The sequence below is a fragment of the Tinamus guttatus genome, unplaced genomic scaffold (assembly GCF_059628265.1).
Source record: "Tinamus guttatus ecotype Peru unplaced genomic scaffold, ASM5962826v1 Tinamus_guttatus_pri_ptg000046l, whole genome shotgun sequence".
Taxonomy (NCBI): Eukaryota; Metazoa; Chordata; class Aves; order Tinamiformes; family Tinamidae; genus Tinamus; species Tinamus guttatus.
In genome coordinates this window covers 1,374,568-1,400,092 of record NW_028288580.1, presented here as the reverse complement: position 1 = coordinate 1,400,092, position 25,525 = coordinate 1,374,568, and the positions used below count along the sequence as shown (strand labels likewise).

The following is a 25,525-nucleotide window of genomic DNA, read 5'->3' as shown; positions in this document are numbered from 1 at the left end:
TGCTTGCCAAGCAGAGTAATTCAGGCCAGATAAACACGATCCTGACTCTGGGATAGCATCCGCGGAGGCTGCTGTTCACTAGCTTATTCCTCATGAGCTGTGCTAGCCACTTAGTCACGTGAGCATCACCCAGTCGCTTTGGCAAAGGATATGGGAAGGGTGGCCTGATCAGAGCAGCCCTGTCAAAGCTGGTAAAGCTTTAGGAAAAAAATCATCCTGCTTGCAGGCTGGCCATGGAGGAGGCAGGGAGTAACTTCACATCAAGATGCAACCGCGAAATGTAAAACCCTGTTCCATTTTCACCTTTCATTCTCTTTAGGACGTGCCTACAGAACACAGCTTATATTGCTTTAACCTGTCATAGCAGATAAAGTGCTACAAGCCCATTAAGGTGGGTACAGTATGAAATAGCACATTTTGCAAAGAAGGAAAATAGTTCTTGCTAGCACCACTGACAAGTTTTCAGGCCGTTGGGCCTTTTTGTAGGTTGTCTACTCCTTCTGCTGTCACAAGTTTAGAAATGCTCTGTATAGGTGTGGTGTATATCACAGAGCTGTTCCTGTGTGGGAGAGGAAAGACACCCCAAACTTACAGATAATAGCTAACAAGCCCTGAAGTTTGATGATGTATTTGAAAAAAAAAATCATAATAAATGAACCAATCAAATATTCCCAGCTCAGCTTGGCTTCAAATCAGGTTTTAAAATCTCTACATTTTTACTGCCTTGTATTACAACTTTCCAGACATGCCCAGGTTGTCTATCTCAGATCCCGCACTGCTTGCAGAAGCATAGGCTTTTCCATCTAAATCGGAAGTTGACCATTTCTTTTGCTGACAGACTACTTTACGTATGACAAGTGCATTAGGTCCTTGGCCACAAGTGGGCTCTTACGTGTTGCTCCCATGGTTCCTGGCTTCTGGAACATGACGCCAGGGCAGGCTGGAAAGTCCAAGCAGTCTCTTTGAAAATTGATAATTTTCTGCACAGTTGGGAACAATATGTTAGGATGTTGTTTTTCTTTTCAATGCTTCTGCTATATTCAGTGCTTTGTGCTTTGTCTGAGCTTCATGCTACATAACAGGTCCATGTTACCATTTCATTCCGATGCCATAGGAACCATCAAGGAAGGAGCTGGAGGATTTTGACCACTGACTAGGAAGCCACTGGCATATAGAGAAGAGTAAATTATCTCCATGGTTTTGGTGAAACGGCAAGCGATAAAACAGCTAACAACACCGTTATTCAAATGACCATCTGCAGTTACGAGAACCAAGCAACCCATTGAAATGCACGAGGTAGTTCACACTTGAACACCATTGATTTAGTCTGGCTGTCAACCTTGGGAAATAATGCTGTAGCAATTTGCACTTGTTTTATGTTTTCAGAAGGTTTTCACAGCCATAGGTCTAGAGACATAGATCTGAAAAACAAAATCCAAGCCCTCAAGGTCTGGAGCACCAGCGTCTCCCGAGGCATTGGCTGAATGAGGATTTGGGGATCCCAAGCTCCATGGGGTATTGCTCAAAGAGCACAAAATCCTAAGCATCATTCAGACGGGCTTGTTAAGGCAGCCCATACTTTTGTTCTGGGTGTCTATTTTCTAGCTTGGGTTTTTTTTTTTCTTTCTTTCTTCCAACTGACTTGCAAAGAAGAAATATTTCAGAGGACTCTCCTTGATGTGCTCCAGGCTTTGAGTTGAATAAACTTTCTCCAGGCACTTGAAAGAATAAGGAGGTCATTAACTGTGTAATTTTGATTGGGCTAAGCAAACTGAGTAACAAGTGGTTACAGAGAATGCAAAAGACATCTCTGAAACAAGGAAATGCTTCAGATGGAGCGGGGGAAAAAGCCCCTACTTCTGAAGCGGCTGTGTAGACAATAGCTCCTTTATGATGCTCTACTGAAAAGTTGCTTATTTGGTCTCCCAAGATGATGTAAAATCTCCCAGTGCAAAATACTGAGCCACTAAGACATTTGGATTGGGAAGAAATAATTTATCTTCGTAGAGTAAGGGAATACCGCAGCAGAAATTCTTATTCTATGAAGATGGATAAAGGGCTAGAGCTTGAACGTGGTACTGCTCTACTGGCAAGATGACAAGATCTGAAAGTGCCAAACATTAAATAAACAATTACTTTGAATAAATCGCTTTTTCTCCCTCTTTCCCTCTTTTTCTCATTTTCTTTCATTATTGCTGTAAAGTACTAATTGGTTACAATTTGTATTACAATCTGTAAGAATAATTGGTCCTGCCTTAAAGCACATCTTCTTTTAAAAGAGTTGTTTTATGAGACGTTGACAAAAGATGGCAAGAGTTGTTCAGTGTCCAATGCACTCATCAAGAGATGAGTGGCAAGAGATAAGCACCTTGTGGAAGTCAAGGAGGCGTCTGGGGTTCGGTTATTGGGGCAGGATGACCATCCCCAGGAAATCTCTGTAATGCTGAAAACCAACAGGCAGAACTGAGAACATTAAGACTGGAATATATCCACAGTTAAACAACTTTATTTAACCCAAAGCTGACTTCAGTCATATTTTTAAGGTCACATATTCAATGTCACATAAACCAATGAAAGACGATAGCAACAGCAGGATGGCAGAAACACAAAGAGTGATTTTTTTTTGCTTTAAATGCTCATTCCTGTCTCTACCTCCTTTGAAGTGGAAAATTATTCAAGTTCTTTTTTTTTTTTTTTAAGTTTTTTTTTCTTTTGAGAGGCAAAGGACTGTACACCAACCAGACTCACTACAAAAACCACTTTTGCACACCAAAGAAAGTTTGCACTTCTGAATTCATGTAGGCAGGGGGAAGCATCTATAAAGCGGCTTCAAACTGAGATATTTTAACCAGTGTCAGTTAAAACCTGGATGTAATATTAGGCTAGGGATTTTAGTGTATCTTCTGACTTTTATGGAAGGCAAGAAAGGAAACCTGTTTTCCCTGAGGGTTTCTAGAAAAGCTGGCAGATCCTGAGCAGGCTGGGGAAAATATTCTGCTGCTTTTTGCCTTTGTGGGGAGAGGGTCTACAGCTGTGCCCACAGGTCCTCCCAGCTCTGGCATTTGGAAAAATTGAAAGGGGAAACAAACTAGGGCCTTTCTAGCCCAAACCTGGACTATGGCAAAAAAAAAAAAAAAAAAAAAAATCCAAATGCCCAAGGACATGAAGAGGAGAAATTATTTAGCTGCCTAAACCAAGGCAAGGATCCTGGATAATAAACAGAGGAGTGGGAATTGCTCATTTATGAGCATAAATTCAATAGAGATGGCATTGCTGAAACTCAATGGGAAATTTCTTGTGACTGAAATCTTAAATCACTGGTTATAACCCATTTAGAAAGGTTTAGTGTGCAGAAGGAGATGAGAAATGGTACCCTATGACAACAGAAAGACATGATTTATTTACTAGGGACAAATGACAAAGAAATGATCTCAAGGATTGATTTCCTACCGCAAAAAGCACAAAATGGAGTATGAGCAGCTGTCTGTGGCAGAGCAGCAGCTCTTATGGAGGAAGAGATGATTGGCTCCTTGAGCTACTATCTCTAATGTGTAGGAGCGGAAGAAAGCTACCTTTCCATGGGAGACTTTAATCCAAATGACATATGCTGGCAGGGCTGAGGCATCTTCAGAGTTGTGAAATATCATTCCTAATTTCCTTGCTCAAAATATAGTACACCAGACACCAGCCTGACTTTTGCCTCAAAAGAAGGAGGAACTGCAATGCAAAAAATCAGTGATGTAATAAATAAAACAGTCCATAGTTCGTTTCCATTTGTTGAAGGCAAACAACATGCAAAGCTACTATGAGATATATCAGCACTTTAACCAATGTAATTTCATAGAGCTGAAAACAATTCTGCACTAAGCCAATTGGGGGAAAGAAAAACGTAAATGATAATTGAAAAATGTCTAAGAATACCTTACAAGGTGCCTAATAAGCCGTAAATTAAAAAATAAAACAAACAAGGAAACCCTACAGTAGTTTTAACAAAAGTAACGGCATCCTGGCTGAGAGGGAAATGAAGCCAGCTATTAAAACAGTAATTCTCCTCCATGTGAATATATAATATATAGAAGCTGGCAGCAAAAGCCATAAATCAGAAACTGTTAACTGGAAAAGCTGATATGGATCTTTCCAAAAGATAAGATATTAAACACTTGAGATAAGGAAAGATATTAAACATTTGAGCCCTGGATTTCCTTATGACTAAAAATTGACCTTCTTTTCCCAGCCTCTCCATGCTCTTCATTCCCTATCAGGGCCAATGTTGCAATGTAAGCATTGTCAGAAATAGCAGAAAAAGGATTCAAAAGCACTTACAAATACAACATAGAAGTAGCCCTGTGATATAACTATAAACTATCTTCCATTCCAATAATAATTTACTAAAGAGAAGTGCAGAGAGAAGAGAAGAAAGGTGCAACTTAATCCAGAAAAATGAAAAGGGCTGAGATGTTTTTGTGACTCTTAGCATAACTGGTTGGAGAAGTACCAAGGAAGGAAAGAAGGAAGCCAATGTGCTCATATTTAAATGGACATGCCAAATTATAAGTCTGTTGGACCTTAGTACCGGGAAAAAAAACAGAAACTGTATTGTGGGGATTGGACTGATAATGACTTAAAGATAATGTAATTAGTGCAAACAAACCAATAGAAAAATGATTCTTGTGAAACTAAGTGGAGGGCTTTGTAATCTCACTACAAAAGGCATCTGATGATAAAAATGTTAGCTTAGATGTAAGTGACTTGCCTTTAAATATCTGAGCAGAGGTGACATGAAGCTCACTTTAGCAGTCACTACAGCTGACAGGCAAGGTCTGTTCCTAGGCACGGTAATTTGGCCATTTTCTATCAGGGCTAGTTGCAAGGAACAGGAATAAAGGACTTTGATTGAACAAAATCAGTCACCACACAGAGAGGTGTAAAGGTGAGGCAGATTTATGGTAGAAACGAAGTCAGATCTGTAACACAAAATAAATAACCATGGGAACAAGGTATCAGGTTTTGGGAAGACTCTCATTTGCTGTTTTTAAACTCAGGAGGGAACTGTAGGGAAAAACAGTATCTCTACCTATCAATAAAGGAAAACTAGAGATAGCCAGATGTTATAAAAATGATATAGAGGTGCACCTGACTGTTACAGAGCCAAGGGTTGTTCACAAATGTTGAAGCTCATTTTCAAACTTTATGCCCATGTTCTAAGAATTCTAAGTCCTGCAATATTATTTCTTGTCAACACTCCTTAATGGTAATTGCAGACAAAGGTTAATGCTTGTAGTAGGTCCTAGAAAATTACTTAAAAATAGAATAGAGCAACAGAATAATTAAATTGCATTACGTCCTCCCATATCTCACTCATTCACTAATCCTTAAGGCTATGACACCAAGCTCTGAGTCTGTGAGAACTGGGCTTTGACATGAGTTAGATTCTCATCTCTTAAATGAGATTGAAATACGTTCTGCAATGGCTTCAAAATGTTCTGAATTCATTAGCACACTTGCTCGAGTAATACTATACAATATGGAAATGAGACTTTTTTAATGAGTTTGCTCATGAAAGCCACAGGTGATGGATTAGCGACTGCCTGTGTTTTCAGAGAGAAAGGCAGGAGAAGGAGACTCCTGCACTGTCAGGCAGGCAGGTAGGTAGCTGGCTGAGCCCTGCTGTGCTGCTCAGCTGGAGACATGGCCTTCTGGCAGCAGGACAACCATTCTACTTGTAGCAAGTAGAAACAGATTTCTTCTCACCTTTGAAAGGTTTCTCCACCATCTTCCTCTGTCAATTAATTCTATTTGATTCATTAGGAAATCTTAACTTTAAATAAACTAAATTTAGTGGGAGGGAAGAGGGAGGCTGGTAGAGCAGGAGCTGGAAATGGGCTATCTGTAAAGAGAAAGTGCTGCACAGAGCAGAGCAATCTTTCCATAAAATTCGTTTATGCCATCACTTGTTTTGGGGTCTCTCTTTTTTTTTTTTAATATCTTCATTGCTTTTATTTAAGTTGCTGATTCAGCTGAATGCTATAGCCTTTTCCCCAATTTTAACACATGCTAAAGCAAATGCTAATCCTTTCTCTCTCCAATTTGATTTCACGAAGAAGAGGGCAACACAACTCCCTCTCAACAGGCTGTTTGCAAACCTAGCTGTGTTTGAAGAATAAACTCATTTAGCTTTGTGGCTGGCTTGCCTACAAAATCATTTTCTCCTTTGGCGTTCCACTTGGTTTGTCATCATTTTATGACTTGCTACAGGTGCAAGAAATACACTTGGGTGCCTACTGTGCTTTACTAGATATTCCAAGGGCAAAACAAGACGAAGAGTAATATGTTTCACTTTGTTCCTCCTTCTAGGTGACATGCTAGGAGGTGTCATCTCCTCCTGCTTCAGCTGCAAACCACTGCAGAGCTGCTGGGCTGCTTTCAAGGAGAGAAGCCTAATTGCAACCACATGTGGCAGAGATGGCTACAACACAGTGTGCACGTTCCTTGGCTTTTTTTCTCGTTGTAAAAATCACTTGACACAGTCTTGGAGAACACAGAGGAAGATTTCTTCTTACTTTTTTTCCTCTTGGCATTAGTTTCCCATGGCTATTTAGCATGTTTAACTTTCCAGCAGCCACTGGGAACTGTGGCTGTTAACCAGGTGCTTTTTCCTCCCAGAGGATGTATGGGTACATTCCTTAGGGCAAATATAATGTTTTGGGGTGCGTTTTATCCTTGATCGCAGAGTCAGCGTTTCACACTAACTAGAAAAGTCTAGGGGTTTTTGTATGTTCCTCACACTCACTGTATGGGTGCTGGTGTGGCTGCTTTGAATCATGCGATTGATTCAAGATTGTGCCAGGAAACAAAGAACTCCTAATGCAGCTCTGAATCCTTGGAAGCAAAGGAAGTCTGATAACTCTGATCATTGCTATGCTCAAAAACAGCAGAGCTCCACAAAAGCAGTTCTGAGACAGGCAGCCTCCTACGCTTGGTATTAGTCCTCTTAGAGGTCCCCATTCCTGCGGAAGTGGCCTGCTCGCCCTTGCATCCACCCTGAGCCAAACTTTGGAGTCTTCGTCCTACTCAGGGCTAGCTTGTCCTCCTGAATATCTCCTCTGATTTACCTGGGCAAGCTGCTGGAGTCCAGCACCTTTTCAGACACAGGCAGGCAAAACCGGTGTTGTTGGGAATGAGCGGTTCCAAAGACACTTGGTGTCTCTCCCAGAAAGTCTTTCTGAGGTATTTCATGCTCCCTCTGCACCAGGCAGTGTCTGCAGTGTGTGTGGTCAGCACAGGGGGCAGCTCCAAAGAAGACCCCAAAGGAAGACCCAGAATGAAAGTAGGTTATGGCTCCCTGTCTGACACATTCCCAATTAGGATTCTCATAGAAAGCTTGCTGCTTGTCTGCCTAAATATTGTGAAATAACTTTTTTTTTTCTATAAAAGAAATTGCATCAGTTTGCATGCTAGAAAACAACAACAACAACAACAAAACACAAACTTTTGCAAACCAACTGTGCTTTTCTCTGCTTTCTCTCTCTCTCTCTCTTTTTTTTTCTTTTGAGTTAATAACTGCCAAAGTGAAATAATTATGGTATCTTTCTAAAGTAGTAACATTTGTATTTCAGTGTTGCCATTTTCATCATGATTCCTCCTCTGGGGTAAACCTTAGTTTAAACATTAGACTAAATATTACACTTTCTGTATAAAGTGAGAGAGAGCACAGTGTTCTCCTTGTAACATCGGTTGGTTGCAGCAATCATCTAAAGATTTCCCTGCACAGTTTCAGAAAAGCTATTGCTATTAGCAGTCACTCTTAGCAACAGGGCTGGATTTTGCCTATTGAAGGACTGGTTTTAGTGAGTCAGCACGTTTCCATTGTTGGTGACTGATAATAGCTCATTCCAGCTCTTGTGTTTCCAGTGCTGTGTATACAGGAGCAAAAAAAGGGAGTCCTTTCTCACAAAAGCGTATTATCTTGGGCTTTGGAGCCTGTCGTTATGGGGCTGTGGAGAATACAAGAGATGCAAGGTCTTCTGAGGGGCAGGTTCTCTTCTTCATCTTCTTGAACAGTGTTTATTCACAAAGGGGCCCTGTTTGGTTTGAGTCCTCAAAAATAAGGCATCATTGTATAGACTGGCGGCAAAAAAAGAGTCTTTTCTCTTTTTTTCCTGAGTGGCTAAACTTTTCAGGGCATACATAGCTGTCCTTAGGTGGTGCTTTGTGGTGCTAGTGCTTCACCCAGGCACAGGGCACCTACTGAGGGCACTTGGGAGGACTTCGAAGACACTTTTTACTGTCTTCTACATCCATTGGCCATGATGGCTTGGAAGATTGTTGCAATGAAGTTACAGAGATACGTGAAAGTTGTTTGAAGGACACATTCTTTGTTGCTGATTACATGAGCCACGGAGGTACTGTCAAAAAGCGGAGAATTTGATTCTACAGGAAAACCGGAACACGCTGATAAATTGAATAGCAGTACAGAGGTAAAGTCTGTATGCAGTGCAGGGTCACGAACCCACAGGCTCAGTAATGAGTGCCCAGCTCATACCAGGAATGCTTCTCTGTTGACACCAGTGGAGACAGAGAAAGCCCCAAGTGCTCTGGTTAATCATAAATCGGCTTTGAGCTACTGGTGTGGTGTAACGTGGCTATGCACAACGCCAGGGTGCTCCAGGGAGGACTTTTCCAAGGAAGATAGGGAAACACTAAGGTGGTCGCACTTGCAAGACTGCACCTGGAATTGTCTGCATGGCCACCCATGTCAGAAGATGAATTCAGATAAACTCAGCTGGAGCAGGTGCAGAGAACAGCTGTCGAGATTAGCAGGGAGCAGACTACCACACAGGAGCAAACTGGAGTTTAATTTATTTGTCCTAGCACTGCAAAGGTTAAGGAGGAATGTGACCATATTCTAAAAATACAATAGTGAATTAAGCACACGGAGTGAGAAGGCATAACTAAACAAAAGAACAATATTGCCCTGAGCAATTATGTGTGCGAAGCTTGGCTGTGATCAAAATGCCTGACAAAAGACACATTTATTTATAAAGCTGATTGCGTGGAATGGTTACTAGAACTCTGACCCACGACGTCCCTTTTGCAGAGCGGTCCTAGTCTTCCTGAAGTATATTGCTAATAGTGTGTTTTCATTCTCTTTTTTGTTAAGCAAATCATACGCACCTCCCTCTTGGGTAGTAGCACTTTGATCTAAAAGTCTGCAAGCTCAAATCTTAAACACGCTGGCAGTAGACTAGATCAAGCAGACTCTAGGTGCTATAGGCAGGTATATACACTTCAAAAAGGTCAGCGAGCCTTCAAGGATTCCAATAGCATAAAGTTGGGGGCCTCCTTCACCTTTGCCTCATCTTTCATTTCTTCTGTCTTCCTACCTTAGACCTTCTGCTTCTTAAGCAAGTCATCAGCTCCTACAACACTTGCTACTTCTTCTCTTCCATGTGTTTTCCAACTCCTGCTGTTTCAGAGTCCGCTTGAACCACCTTTCTGTGCTTCTGTGCTCTTCCCAAGCTGAGAAGTTTCATCTTGGGTGGCACGATAAACTGCCTGGTGCTTATCATTAGTATACTGCAGCGTAGGAGTTTGCCTCCCCACTGGGATCAGTGTTGGCAAATGGTGCTTGCAACAGCAACCTGCCACTTGTGCCAAGAGCAGTGTGGCAAAGCCAGCCAAATACAGCAGCCAGCAAACTGACGCACTAGAACAGGCCCTCGAGCTAAAACAAATATTGGTTCCCAGCGTTTTGAAGTGCATTTGTGATTCTGCCATGGCAGTTTCTTACAACTCTTCACAGTACTTCCATCATTACTGCAAGGGTATCACAGCACACACTACGCCATAAAACCACACGCGGGAAGAGGCAAAGGTCCCTTGCAGAGCCCAGACTTGTTTCTCTGAGTTCTTTTTGTTGCTGTTCAAGAACAAGCACGAGATGATGTCTGTGCCGGGTGGGAGAAAAAGGCTCTTTAAAAAGAAAAAAAAAAGGGGGGGGAAGGGACAGAAAACATTAACTTGGGAATCCTTTAATTGCATCTGTGCCTCAGTCAACAAGCAACATAGTAAATTAATTAAGATGATGGTGTTTCTCATTTCCTGCCTCTCGCTAACATTCATGTAATTAGATACCTTCCTCTTTATTTAATAGACATGGCTGAAAACACCAAATTTAGTTGCTCCTTTTCTGTTGCATTTTTTTCTGCCCTCTCTTGCGGCATTATGGTCACTAATTTAAAGTGTGATGTTGTATAACGCTACCGGCCTCTTAATAGTTGTAGACATGTTGTTCACATCTCTTCATCATTTTCTAGCTGCAGAATTTTCTGTACTTCTCTGTCCTGGAAGTAGACGAGTCCAGAGCTATAGATCATACAGTTCTCAACAGCATTGAGAGGCGCAGAGCTAAGGAGAAGCCCTTGGGACACCCTGGCAAGGCGGGCGGCCCTGGTAGGCTACCAAGCACATTGCCCACTGCAGCTTTCCAGCAAGATTAGCTCCTAGGTGAACTATAAAAGCAGCAGCAAAGTGACTAGCACTAAGTAAGGGGAAAAACAACAATGACGTCATGGTAACTATTGAGTGCCCTACACCTGAGAAAATGAGAAACATGTGAACAGTAAAGAGCTGCGGCCATGCGAAAGCAAGTTTGCTTTGAATTTGTCCTTGCTGTGAAAAGTTTAAGGAGGGTGAAGGGAAAACACCTGAAAGCACACAGCAGGAATATATACATCAGATTGCAGCTGTATTTTAAAATATCTCACAGCAGTTCTTAACAATTTTCTTCTCAAAATAACTTCTCTACTATGTAATAATCTTATTTCTGAGTCCTTGGAGAAAAATATCTCCCCCTCCCAAACATTCGACCAGATTGTTCATCTGTTAAAGCTCGAGCTTTTGTTTCCTTCAGGAAGCCTTGAAATTATCCTCTGGCTGCAAATCTTTCCCGGGGCTCGCTGGGTGGTAAGGTTACACCTGGCCACCTGCTGCAGCCACATAACAGTGCCAAAGCATTTCAACTCCATTGTATCAGTGGATTGTTTTTTCAAGACAGCTGTACAAAATGTTCATATAGGCAGATTTTTTTTATTCCTCTCCAGACCTTCCTGTGTTCTGAAATCCTTTGCTCTGGTAACAAGGGATTGTGAGCATTTCACTGCACTACAATAGAAGTGTTACTGTTTGTAACCGTGGAGCCCTGGCTGGCTGCTGGCAGCAGCTGCACAACCCTCTGCTCAGCAGTCCTGCGCCCAGCCCTGAATCGCCTTGCCCTAAGCCTGGCATTAAGCGACTTCAGGCTCTGCTGAAATGCACAGTCAACTATTTTTGGTTGGTTTTCTAATAAGACACCAAGTATCTCAGATATCACCTCAAAAAACATGAAATGTTGTTGCTTATACCTCAAAATTCACTTTCATTGTGGTGGAATTCCAGTATTACACTGGGGACTGCAGCAAGAGCTTCAGGTATGGAGTCCCCCGAAAGGGGAAAGCAGCAGAAGGTGGGAAGGAGCAGGAGACTTTGCGGGGCTGCTGGGAATCTAAGAGCCCAGAAATTTGAGCACCCACCAGGATCTTGGTTTTACCAGTCCTTACAGCTCTAATTTGAAGACAGGTCTCAATCATCAACAAAGTTTTAAATGACACTATTCAGAGTTGTGGGATAAACATGTCTTGATTGTACCTTCTCTACTGGGCTCCTCATTGAGTAAATAATTATTCAGATGTTTCCACTTTGAAAGCTAGCAACTGAAGAAGCATGGAAGGACACCTTGGAGCACCTACCGAGATACTGGAGACTGGCTTCAGATCCTTGCTTTATATCAGCGAAAGTGTGGGTAACGAAACCATTTTTTTTCTGATACAAATACAAATTTACAACTTTAATCTTCCACCCTTCTGCAACTATAGAAAATGGAAACAACATTTGCAGGAGCTTCTTGGTTGTTCAGTGTGTCTTCCACTTGCCTAATACCATAGTTTGAAAATTGGTTTCAAGTTACTATTGTATTGAATAACCATCCATCCAAAGAGAGTTGGTATAATGCTTCTGGTGAGCTAAACTGCAGGAGCTAATTTCTTATTTAGTAAGGAATAATTTTAAGTGCTGATTACAGAGAGCAGCAATGTAGGAAGAAAACAAAACCAAAAACAACCAAATACAGATTACACAAAGGCTAGAGGGCATCTTCCTGCAGAAGAAATCTAGAATTAATCCTTCTTGCAACGGATGTAATCTGTAGAATTTGTACACCCAGGAGCTATTTCACCTCCAGCACATGCTTGAGGAAAGCACTTTTAATGAACTTCCACGTTATTTCCTTTTTCCCTTTTGCATTTACCTGCTGGTGCATGGGTCCTTGATTCCTTTGTTCCATTACACCTTGGCTGGTTGTTTTCATTACAAAGGCCTACATTCCAGAAGGAAACCAAGCCCTTTGGCACCCATGCTGTTTTCACACAAAGGTTTCAGGCTAGTTCTCTACTGGGCCAGATACCTTAGACGCCCTCTAGAGATCGGACAGGAATAAAAAGAAAAATAAAAACCTCCACAGGCAACGCGCAATCTGAATCTAGTGAAAACAGTGTCAATTATAAATGGCTCTTAATAACACAAATATGTTTGCTTAATGATTCACTTCAGCTTAATTACACAGTAACAAGCTGTTATGATTCCATCCTACATTAGTGCATATGGTCTTCTTAAGCTACATTATTATTTCTGCAGAATAGAATTAACTGCAAAAACACATTTTTAGAGAGCCACCCTGCAGCTTTCTTGTTTTAGCTGACTAGCAAGATCTGTCTTACAAAGAAGAAACAGATTTCTGATGCTGAAAGACATTGCAGTCATGCCTCTTCATGTCTTCTAGCTGGATCACTGGGAATTTAACTTGTTTTTCAAACCATTTGGCCACAGTGAGAAGCTGCTTCTCCTGGAATGAATGTCCAATGAACTGAAGCCCAAGTGGCAAACCTCTCTTCGAAAGAGCTGCAGGAACACTTATGGCTGGCAGTCCTGAAGGAAGAGAAGTTATACACACAAAGGTTTACTATTAAACAAACTATCCGATTCATTTTCATAACAATCCTAAGAGAACCAGAATACATACATATACAGGAAAGAAACCAGTTAAAACCGTGTAAGTCAATGAACTAAAGGTACTGTCAGGCAATCACAAGGAAATGAATTAGAGAGATTTAAGGAGACAGCATCTTCTCAAATGGGAATTGATTTTCATCAGAAAGATTTCAGCTTTCCAAACCTGAAAGATCCATCTTCTCTGCAGCATCGACCCAGCTCCAAGGAGCATTGTTTTAAACTAGCTTTACATTTTAAGGCATCTTATAAGTGATTTTATAAGCATCTTATAATCCCTCCTCACCTGCTTATCATGTATGATTTACAACATAGGTTTGATATCTCTTGATACAAAACAAGAGGTGAAGTGACTGAAGGGAACAGACAAAAAACTAACTGGGGAGGAAAAAAAAGTACTTGGATTCCTGTCCTTACTCACCAGCCATGTTTGCAGCCTGTGTTAGAATATCATCTTGCGCACTGCGGGTTCTGTTGTCTTCTTTGATGAATTCCACGTACGGTGCTGCATCGCTCAGAGTGGTAGGAGTGAGCAAAATATCAACACCACTTCCAAAAACCTTCACAAAGTCATTGGCAATGAGGCGTCTGACTTTCTGTGCCTTGACAAAGTACTTTTCATAGTTTCTAGGCAGAAATATGAAGAAGAGGGTTGAATGCTTTAATTCTGAAAATACAGAGGTTAACTTCCTAGTGAGTTTAGAAAATACGAGCTCATTATTCCTCCTGGTTCAATACACACAGTGGGGTTCGATATAGTGTAAACCTAAGTCATCAAACATGGTGCTTATGCTCTCATAGCCACTAAGGGGTCAGGGAAAACTGACTGACAAATTTTTCTTCTGCACGTAAATATGCAAGCTGTAGTCCATGGAGTTCTAAACTCTCCTTCTGCAATTTCGAAGCAGAAACCATCTGGTTGCCTTTGTTTATAATTCCCTTTAATTTCATATGCAGAATATCTCTGAATTTAGAAGTTCTTTCAAAAACAATGGTCATCTAAAAAAAAAAACACCTACTCTAAAATAAGAGTATAAGTGTATCCTAAGACAGAACAGTCTGCCAGAGAGTGTACAGATAAAACAACTTAAATTGCCCCAAATTCAATCTCTCACCAGAATAACGGAAAGATTTAATTTTCTAGAAAACAAATGAAAACATCCGTTAAAAAAAAAAAAAGAGACCCCAGATTCTAGTTAACAAGTTATTTTATGAAAACCAGCCATCTTTGAGTCACTTCTGAAGTCATGCCCGCTGTTAATTTAAGGAAACAAGGAATAAAAAGGAACTCAGAATATTAAGCTTGAAAGACTATTTGGGGTTTTTTTTTTTAAAAAAAAAAAAAAAAGAGAGAGAGAGAGAGAGAGAGAAAAAATGTTAAATCAAGCACATACTCTCCATTAATTTTGATATGCTTACAAGCATCTATCATTTCATGAATCAAACAGCTAGGCATTTTACACATTTCCAAAGGCAGATAAAAATACTCAGTGAATTGCTATGCTTGCAGAAGGGAGACACTCGTCTCTGCAGTTTGTTCCAAGAACGCTTTCTGAACCTTGGGTTCTGTTCTCTAAAAGCAATTTACTGTTGACAGGAATAGGACTCCTACTGTTCAGTCTTCACTCAAGCCAGTTTTGCATTCCTTCACTACAAAGTGTGTTACATGAATTTTAAAGCATTCACACTAGACTTAGGAAAGCTGATCTGGACAGTTGTAACCAGAAGGAGCATACTTAGCAGGAATGCCAGCATTCCATAAAAGCTGGTTGTTACACACTCACTGGCAACATTCCTGTCTGAGAGCTGCTATAAGTCACATCTCGTGAATACTCTTGCCGACAGAGTTCTTTCTGCAGTGCATTTGCTTTGAACCTGATTACACTTTTTTTTTTGTTTTATATATTAAAGAAAATACAGAGAAAATAAACGTTCTAACAATTTAAAATTATGTTCGTAAGGAATGAAAAAAAACAAACAACCAAAAAAGACCCCCAGCCCCACAAACGCTGAGCAATGCTTTTCTTGGATGCGTTTGATAAACACCTGACTTTTATAAAATGTTAGTTCACTACCTTTGCCAGTTCCTTCCCTCTCCTCCATACTGAGATAGGATGCTATAGTTAATTGCTACACCTTCTTACTTCTCCAGCAGACTTCTGAGCAACTTCAATGAGATTAACAGCTACAGAACTTGCAACACTGCAACAGTGACAGCTTCAATGACATATAGTAGGACAGATTTTTTGCGTAATTTAACAGGCGGCAATACTCTGATAAGGGAGTAAAAAATTACTGTCTTATTTTACTTAACTAGGTCAAAAAACTCCCTGGTAGGACTAAAAGGTTACATTTTCATTCATTATTGGCAGTTGGCTACATGATAATGGTACAGGAACAGCATTTTTTTCCCAAGTCATGATGGCCAATTTCATTACAATTGGCATAAGAAATTGTTAAATTAGTAAATTAGAACTTTAAGATGGACTCTGCTTACTCTTTCAATAAGAAGTAATTTCCTGATAGTATCCTTCCTCTTACAACATCATTAAAACCTTCTTGGCGTGTGGCAGCATACATGCTTTCTGTGGACTGCTTCATGGCAGCACGATGACCTGAAAAGAAAGAAAAAGCCAATCTGGAGATTAATGGGTCTTGCGATCTTTAAGATTTAGCAACAGTAAAATAACAGTACATATAGTAACACCGTTTATTGCAGTCTGACATGGTACTATTTTGGAAAAACAAGAAAGCATTTTTCTCTTTTTTTTTTTTTTAATAGAGATATTACACAGCTTTTAACCCTAAACACTCATGGGTCTACAAATGAAATATTTCTATTCACCCTAATAACTTAAGCTGAGAAAGCTACTATATTTAATATCTGATTTTTTTAAAAAAAGTGCTTTCCCTCTCCTAAAAGGAACACATGTAAATACTTCAATAACTATGCTGACTTAGTACTGAGCTTATCTTGAACAAAGAAACAACAGAACTCCGTAACGTGGATCTATACTCTTCAAAGGAGGTAGATAATCAGTAATTCTCCCTCAGGCCTAAAAGCAGATTTGTGAAAATAACTAACTCATTCATATAAAGCCTGATATTAAGCCTGTTGACATCTCTGAAGCACAAGAAGCCGTTTTCTATGACACCTTAAATCTTTTCAGTAACTGCAGCATACTAAAAGACAGAGGATTGAGAAAAAGCTCTGCTATATTAATGCAATTTCACTTGCTGCAATAGAGCAGCGCTTTACTGTAGAGTTTGGACCAGCACTCTGTTCTACAATTCAGATACATGAAAAGACTTGGAATATCATTTAAAATCTTGGTTTTGCTTATTGGAGCTTTGGGATCACAGAGCAGACTCCAAGTAGGATGCTTCAAACATTATAAAAGCCTAGGTTCAAAACAAAAATTAATGCAATAGAAATATCTGTCACGGCTTTCAAGTGACTTGCATCTCTTCTATATCAAATTATTACAGGGTAAAAAACAAAGGCGAGTTGCCAATTCTTTGCAATGCTGTTTATTTAATGCTCTCTGAAATATTAGTACTTAATCTTCTGAAATAGAATTTTGTGTATGTGGTGGCAATAGTGGTAAACAAGATACATGAACAAATAATAGACGTACATTTGACACAGTAAAGGTTTAATGGATTACTGCTTATCCTCCTTGGTCTAGTCATACAATACAAGCACCAAAAAAAAAGTTATTTTAAGGTTAACTCTTTCCTTTGGCCATGGGTTATCAATTGTTCTTTAGTTCGTATTTGTATATTACGCAATCATTAAAAAACATAAAGTGAAAAGAAAAAAAAAATCAAATGCAGGATATTTTTTATCCCCAAAAGGCACTGAATACACCATTTACACTGGTACAAGTGTTCTAGTCACCAATAAAAAGCTTAGCTTGGTTAGACTGATTTTTTTTCCTCTGCCTAGCCCTGATAAAGCACTATAAGGCACTACCCACACAGTAGGTTTAATTTAAGAGCTAACAACAAACAAACAAACAATGTAACACTGCAGGCAGTACCATCATAAATCTGAATTCAATACCACCTGCTATTCTATCAAATATATTATAAACACTCAGCAATACTAAATCATAATTATAAAAAATAAAAAATATATTCATTCCCTTAGCCTAAGGGATATCTGGGTTTTACAACAGCAAGAACACCTCCTTTAGGTCATCTCAGTTGAGAGAGTTACTCCAGCTTTACTTGAACAAAGTTTTTGCTCTACTGTAACATAGAGAAACATCACAAAAAAAACCACACTTTTGAAATGCATGCACATTATAACTGATACTTTTGATGGGCTCAAATAAAAATTCTAAGGCCTTACCATATTCCAGTCCATCAAACCTGGCCATATTTGATGCTACTTCTGCTGTGCACAGCACATGATAGCAGACAATTGAGTAAGAAGTATGGGGTAAACTCACTTCAATTACTTTAGCACCTGCATCCTTAAAAAGGTCAGTAGCCTTTGACCAGAGTGCCTGAATTTCACTAGAAAGCCCTGGTACGTGGTATTCCTTAAAGAAAAACAGAGAAAATTATTTTATACATTGGATTACTTTCAGTGGCAGTCAATATGCAAATGCTATCTGCTAAAATACTTTGAAGCTATTCCCTCACCACTGAATGATTTTAAGAATTTACAGCTTTCTGTACCTACTACATATTATAGAAGTTATATATACACTATATAGTAAAAGAAGTTAACAGGATTCAATCTTTCAAAAGTATTACGTTCATTTCAGTAGGCTCAACCTGCGTGTGTAAGCAAAGGAATTTCAGCAGCAATTTCTTGATGAGAAGTTCCCCTGTTAGTTGCTTGTCCACCCCTTTATGGGATCACACTGTACTGTTCTGTACTACATGGGCTGCATGTCTTCACATTTAAACCCTAATATTAGGGTTAATGCAAGTAGGAAGCTAGAAAAAAAACGTTGCCTACAACACATCAGCAGCAACTGCCATTTGCTATTCCTGCCTATCAAATCAAATATTGACAGGATTTAAAAGTTACCTTAGGAATTCCTATGCAGAGCTTTCTGACGTCTATTGAATCAGGTATCTCAAATGGCTTAAAGGCGCCCTGAATTGTAGTAGAATCTTTAGGATCATGCCCAGCAAGTAAACCTGAAATATGAAATGACATGTGAATAGGAAAAAAAAAAAACACAGTGAAAAACTTGAATTTGATCTGTTTTGTAAACAAGTAAACAAAGATATATAGAGTAGAAATACCTAACACAACTGCTGCATCATCCACGCATCTGGTTAAGATTCCTGGCACGTCCATGGAGTTCACTAAAGGAATGAGACCATGGCGAGAAATCAGTCCATATGTTGGCTTTAAACCTACTACTCCACAATGAGCAGCAGGGTTTCTGGTAGATCCTCCTGTGTCTGACCCTAAAGCTCTATGGTTTCAAAAGAATTACCATTAGTAAAATAATTCAAAACACTTCCAAACAATAAAAATGCACGGCTTTATGATGTGTAGTTTTAAAAACATGTATATTCTTCCAGATTAGAAGTCATACTTATAGTCTAAATTTCAGTCAGCTCTTTACATCCACTAGTTTTTAATCTGTTCTCAGTATCCTTCTTAGGGCCTCTGAATCAGTCATTGGAAGAGCTCAGTTCTCTCCACCAAGCAGTGACAGAGAGAGAGAATTTAGGCCCTGTGAATAGGTTCCTAAATATCTATTTCTGGCATCTCTGTTGGTCTATTCCATTTCTGCGTTCTCGGAAAGATATGCCCCATGAAACTGCGTGTACGGCCCAGACATTCAGATCTCATTTATCCTGCTGCCAATAGCGCAGCAGCTCTTCCCAGTATCCAAAGAAATAGTGATCCCTCCCAATAAAAGTGAACAATTCCCATCACAGCAGAGGACGTTTTTCCTGCTTTCCAAGCCTACAAAGCACAGCATCAGAACTCCCACCTTATGATACTGTAAGTGTAATTTTAGTACACAATTTCTTCTTATTATTGTAAGTTGACTCATTTTATTGTTCTTTTGTAAGGGAAGTCTCCTTTCTAAACTAAGATTTTTACTTTAGGAATTGCAATGGTACAGCCAAGTTGCACTGAAGTGATACCAGTTCTTCTCATGTTTCTAATGATTTTAGCTAAACTGCTCTCCTCCCTCTCTTTTTTTTTTTTAATCAAACTGTTTTCATCAAGATCTTTGACAAATATAAAACAAATTTAGGAAGACGACATAGTTTTTACTGAAGTGGACATGTGACTTTTTCCATAGGCATCTGTTTGCGAGATGGCTGAACCAATTCAATTGACTTTGCTGAAACTGAATTTTCTCAAAGCTGTTACGTTAATGCAAAACGCCATCATTTTGTAACATTTCTGTACATCCAAAACTCCAATTGAAAAGAGAAAGACTGGCAACATTCCAGATACTTGGAAGAAACTAACAGTGAGAGGCAATGGGCAATAAAATAGCTGCAAGAAAAATCTCCCTGATTTGACAAAATGCTAAACAGTGCAGATTGGAAGGTAAGCTTGCCCCAAACCACCAGAGATGGTGCCAGACCATCCCAAGATCAGACCGTTCTGGTGTAGGACAAGGACCAGCAGCCCTTGGGCCAGGCTGCACTGTGTTCAATGTAAATGGTAGCAAAGAGTTAAAGCACAACTAAAACAATCTTATATATACTGAGCTCCACTATGTAGCTCTAAAACCTGCATAAGTAGCAAGGTGTAAAGTTTTAAGGGTCAGGTGTCTCTCATGTATTTGAAAGGGAAGACAATACAAGCAATTGATTTCTTAAATAAAGGATTGCTATCCTATGTGAAAAATAATAATTAAGAAATTCTAGCTTTTTTTTTTTTTTTTTTTTTTTTTTAAGATATCCATCTAGTATATCTGTGCAGCTGGCTTCCTTCAAGTAAAGGATCTGAATGAAATCTTTTAGTTCCCAAACCTCATGCATGTGATCTCATGCATGTGTACTATTACATAACCCAGCTATGAAAACAAAGAACAGGAGCAGTTATTAACTGGTGTCAGTTCAGGGACTTTGTACACTAAAATACAATTGAGAAATGACATGTAACACAAATCTGGGTAGAAAATGCGTCACAAATACCATGCCTCTATTAAGATAGTAGGTGTGATAAAATGATAAATTTTATCAAATCAGTATTTTACTCCACGCAGTACAAAGTGTTCACATCAGTATGCAGTGTGACACTTAAAATTAATAAGCTTAAATTCATCTACACTCTGTGAATAAACCAGAGATGACAAAACAAATTCTTGTGTACCAGTGGAAGTAACATTCTCGTTTCAAACGAACACTTTCCATGAAACCTAGTTTATAAACTAGCTTACTGAAAGATTATAAAATTAAAGCTTGCAACATTATTTCGAGGAATTTAATTAAATACAATTTTAAAAAGCATCTTACGCAAAACATGTGAAAGATGATATGGCAGCAGCACTGCCTCCTGAACTTCCTCCTGTTATTACCCACTCAGAATCTTCATTCTCAGAATGGGATTTTGATGGATTTTTTTCTTTGTACTGTCTCGAATAGCTCCAGGGGTTTCTGACTGGTCCAAATACCCCATCCGTACTCCCAGATCTAAGATATTTGAAAGGATAAATAAAAACAAGAGTGACATGCAACAATCCATTCATTTTTTCTTTTTATTTATCCAGTAATCCACTGTTCATCTCAGCAAATTCAATTTCTATATGGAATGACAGGTTTATGTATATCCTTGTGCAATCAATTCCAAAGATGTTACAAAGAATTACAAGGTTTTAAGAACTTCACTCCTTTCTGACACAGTGCTTTGACTGAAACATGAACTCATATCTCACTCTGACATGTGCCAATGCCACTAAAGCTAATGTAATAACACAACATAAAACTGATTACGAGTCTCTAACAGTAAAGCCGTGCATCTGCTGCAAACCAAAGCTCTTCTACCTTCCTAGCCCTGCAGCTGCAAGAGACAAATGAATATGTCCACTCTTGTAAAAAGCTATGTTGGTAGAAGCACGCGCACACATAAAAAAGTGTCCTGCAACAGCAGGAATGATGAGCACTGAGCACTGCTCAGCAAATAAAAAGACTTCTCTTGAGGTCACAGTCTGTTGGTTTAGCTTGACAGACTGGCTTCTCAGTCCAGTTTCAAGTAGCCTACAGCAGCCTAAGTGTAGACTGCTGCCAGAAGGAGGTTTACCACCTTTCCTCCAATGTCTTTATGTTCTTCCTGACTCTAGCGTGTCCAAGTTTCTAGTTCAACTATCTGACAGAAGAGAAAGTTGACAGTAGGAAATGAATCATACCAAGATATGAGTTTTAAGCTGTGTTCCCCTGACCAAGCACATGGTGCAGTCATGCCAGCTCTAGCACAAGTGAGACCAGGCAAACACATAGTCCAGACATGAGGCCAGGGGTGGGACAATCCTTTTCAGAAAAATCTTGAGCTTTGATGAGTTCAGACCAGTTCCATCACTGCATAACCATTTTTTGTTTTGTTTTCCTTTTTTTTTTTCCTGTGATTTTTCTCTGCCCTTCTTTTGAGGAGTTTCTTTTTCACAAAGATCAAAACAATGCAGTCGGATTATTTCCTTGCAAATTGTGTAAGTTTCCAATCAGTTCTTTAGATTGGATAAACCAAAAACCCTAACAAAATACAACACTTATTCTCATGGATAAATAAATTCACAGACATCTTTCCAGGTCCAGCAGTGACCAATCCCTAACAGTCCATCACTGCTCCCTCCCATAGCTTGCTGCCTTCACTGATTTGCTGGAGAATCCATTTGTGAGAACCTTTCCCAACTTGCTCCAGACAAAAGCAAACAACATCACTTTAGACAATTTGAACTGTTACTCTGGATTATCCTGCTTGCAGCAATTCAGGGAGAACACAAAGGAATAACACTCGTGAATCACACCCCCAGTGGATGTTATCATGCCCTGGGGCATGATAATAATTAGCTAAAGTCAGGAATCACCCAGTGAGCATAGAAAAGGCAGCAAAAAAAGAACCAGGGTAGTAACCAATTATACTAGCATAGCTGGATCCCCGAAAAAAGCTTGCTTGCCTTTTACAATTGCCAGGGCTGTGTCGCTTCCCCCTCGCTCAAGCACAGCTCTGGTCAAACACCACTTTCATAAAAATCAACATTTATGTGATTTACACATCTATATAAATATTCAGGGAGAAATTCATGCAACTCCCTCCAGATGCTCTTTGAAGATAGGTATTCACTATTTTCTAAACTCACACAAAAAGAAATTGAGGATTAATTAGGATTAAATAGGGTAAATCAAAACAGGTGGCAAACATCCTATTTAAAGTGCAATCTCATTAAAAATAATAAACATCACTCACCCCATTGCAAATTCATCTAGGTTTGTTTTTCCTAAAAGCACAGCTCCCTGATCCAATAACTTCTGTACTACTGTAGCATTGTAAGGAGAAATATAACCTGTAAACAATCAGGACAGTTATGACATTGATTTAGTGAGACAGGGATGGTTTTCAGAAGGCACTACTGCTCTGGACACTCCAAAGGCTGTCATTACTTTTGCTTAAGAACTGTGATAAATTTTGGCTTCATATTAACAACAGCGAAATTTACCAAAAGTTCTTCTTCCATAACATACAACTCCAGAAATTCTGAATTGTACAATTTAAATTGTAGAACTAGGACTTCACACAAACAGGTTACCATAAAAGTAGCAAATTTTTGGAATCAACCAATTTGAAGGAGATATCTAAAATGCCTTGCCTTGTGCCACAGAAAATTGTAAGAAATTAGAAATAGTTCTACAGAAAATTGCCAAGCTATGCAATTATCATGAGATAAAGGAGCATAGAGGTAGCCACAAGCTGAAATACTAACCGGCTATTCTGCAATCAAGTGTGCGATCCCTTAAAGCTTATATAAAATAGAATGAGAAACATGTCATTTGTATGAGATCCTGGAGAGCAACCAACTCCTTTTGTGAATATTGACAGGGATTTCTCTACCCCCCAACCTTCAGCTGGAACTAGCAAAAAAGAAATCAAATGTGCACAAGGAAAAGTATCCAAGGTAATATAAAGCCATATATATATATATATAAGGGAAATAAGGGAAAGCCTTTCGTTTGTTTCTTTTGTTATAAAAGCACAGTCATCAGATTAGCTCAAAAAATAGCAGAATCCTACCCTTTAAGTTTTACAGCTTTAACTTGTACATATGGCAAAATAAAGCTGATAAGAAACACTTTCTCCTTAAAAGAAAATTAAGGAATCCATTTGCATTGGCCTATAATAAAAGATTTTGTTTTAAACACAGCCTTTTTTTCCCCCCCAAGGTGCTTTTACTAGAGAAACATTTTCATTTCTTCAGAAATCTTCTTGTTAATTGAAACAATAAGTTTACAAAATTTGAACAAATTAAAAAAAAAAAAGTAAAATTGCTTGCAGAATATGTTTGTATACTACAGAATGCACTGAAAACCAGTAATGACTACTCTCTTACAGTGATACAGACAAGCTACTTAAGTTAGAATTATCAACAGGAAAAAAAAAGACAGAGCAAGAAGAAAGACTATCTGCATTTGGCTAGTCAGGACAATAGTTAAAGGCACCAACTGCTCTCTTATAAATTGCAAAATAACATGAAACAAAATATGAACCAGACAGTTACCTTTCAGTATGTTTGCTACAATAAACACTTTTTGAAGGAGCAATATAGCTATATAAATAAACAAGAAAATGTGCTTATATAAGATGTTGAACCAATGATACCAGAAAGCAGAAAAGATTCAAATGACTTCAGTTTTTTGAAAATACTTAGACTTTTGGAAGACTCTCCTCCATAATAAAAAGAATTAAGAGTTCTGAAGTGAGATCTGATTTTACTTAGAAAAGTTCTACTCTACCTTTTAGCATGTTTGATGCACACGTTGTCTCAATGCCAGCTGTATTAAAGTTGTCTTTTACTGCAACAGGAATTCCATCTAGAACGCCCAGTGGTTGACCTGGATGAGGTCAATACAAAGACGACAGGGATTAAATGAAAGTGTATATGTACATTTTTTAAAATCAATTACATCTTATTTCACATATCATTTTGCATCTCTGGGGGACATAAGGATGCTATCCACATCACATGGGATGACTGCCCGCTACATTTTCAAAAACCATCTTCTGTTCTAACTCCAGCATTAAACCTACCCAAACTAGAGTTACCTCTGCAGAGCTCTGCTCTCAAATGTTCCTAAACCTGCAGTACAGGCAGCTGCTTGCACATAGGTTAGCAATCCCAGAGGGGTGCTTACTTTTTCAAATGCAACCACATAACTTATTTCAACTGCTGGTACCCCTTATATCTACCCCATGCCTAGACTAACGTCATAAATTCTGCCTGACGCACACAGTAGATATGATCTTTACAAGATGTCAGTAGCAGAGAATGTCTTCCCTAGGTGTCTGATTATCCCCCATTCTACCAAAAAGGAGTTAAGTGCCTGCATCATGAAGCAAAATAGTCCGGTTGGCAAATTTCTTAAATCTGTCAGAGGTTGCAAGTGTCACCCCGAGAGAAAAATAAGTATCCCATCCTTCTCTCCCACCTAGGAAAGGCAATGGAAAAGGAGGAAGGGATGACGAGCTCCCGCGCAAGAGTTTTACCGGGCACAGGCGTAACGTACCTCTCCGGTACCTCTTCTCTGCCTCCTCGGCCTGCCGCAGGGCCGCATCCTCCGCCACGCTGATGTAGGCGTTGAGGAGGCCGGTGCCTCTGACGCGGGCCAGGCAGCGCTGGCAGAGCTCCACGGCGCCCACGCGGCCTTCCCGCAGCGCTGCCGACACCTGCAACGGCCCCTGCGGCCCTCAGCGCCCCGCGGCCGAGCCACAACCGCGGCCGGCCCCGCCGCGGCGCCATGTTGGGGCACGACCCCCCTCACCCACACACCCAGGCCCTAATGGCGGCCAACCGGGGCACCGGCTGCTCCGTCCCCTGGCCCCGCGGCGGCGCCTCCCCCCACGCCCGCAGCTCGCAGGGGGATCCCGGCGCCCCAGCTCACCTCCCGGAGCGAGGCGCGCAGCATGGCGGCCGGTTCCGCACGGCCTCACGCCTCCTCCGCCGGCACGGCACAGCGTAGTACGGCACAGCAGGGCGCGCGCCTGGGCGCCGCCATCTTGCCGTAACACCGAGCGGCGCCATTGGCGGCGCGGCGCAGAAGGCGGCCGCCCATTGGCCGCGGGCGTCGCCCAGGGGCGGCTGGGACGGCGGCGCCGTACGGCAGAGCGGGACCGTCCCTGTACGGGGCCGCGGCGGGGCCGGGAGGCGCCGGCCGCTCCGCTTCGGCCATGCTGGCGCGGCGGGCAGCGGCGCGCGGCGGCGGCGGCGGCGGCCGC

At 40.4% G+C, this 25,525-nt stretch overlaps 1 protein-coding gene across 1 annotated transcript; it reads right to left on the bottom strand.

The window, feature by feature from the left end:
* Positions 1-12,600: 12,600 nt before the first annotated feature.
* QRSL1 (glutaminyl-tRNA amidotransferase subunit QRSL1) lies at positions 12,601-25,265 on the bottom strand. The gene is made up of 11 exons (XM_088538310.1): positions 25,192-25,265; positions 24,817-24,976; positions 24,046-24,144; positions 22,505-22,601; positions 20,560-20,736; positions 18,370-18,545; positions 18,149-18,261; positions 17,459-17,651; positions 15,599-15,716; positions 13,523-13,728; positions 12,601-13,020 (listed from the first exon to the last, which is right to left on the bottom strand). Exons 1-11 carry the CDS (start codon positions 25,213-25,215, stop codon positions 12,809-12,811), a joined length of 1,575 nt encoding a protein of 524 aa, XP_088394436.1. The 5' UTR covers positions 25,216-25,265; the 3' UTR covers positions 12,601-12,808.
* Positions 25,266-25,525: the final 260 nt, after the last annotated feature.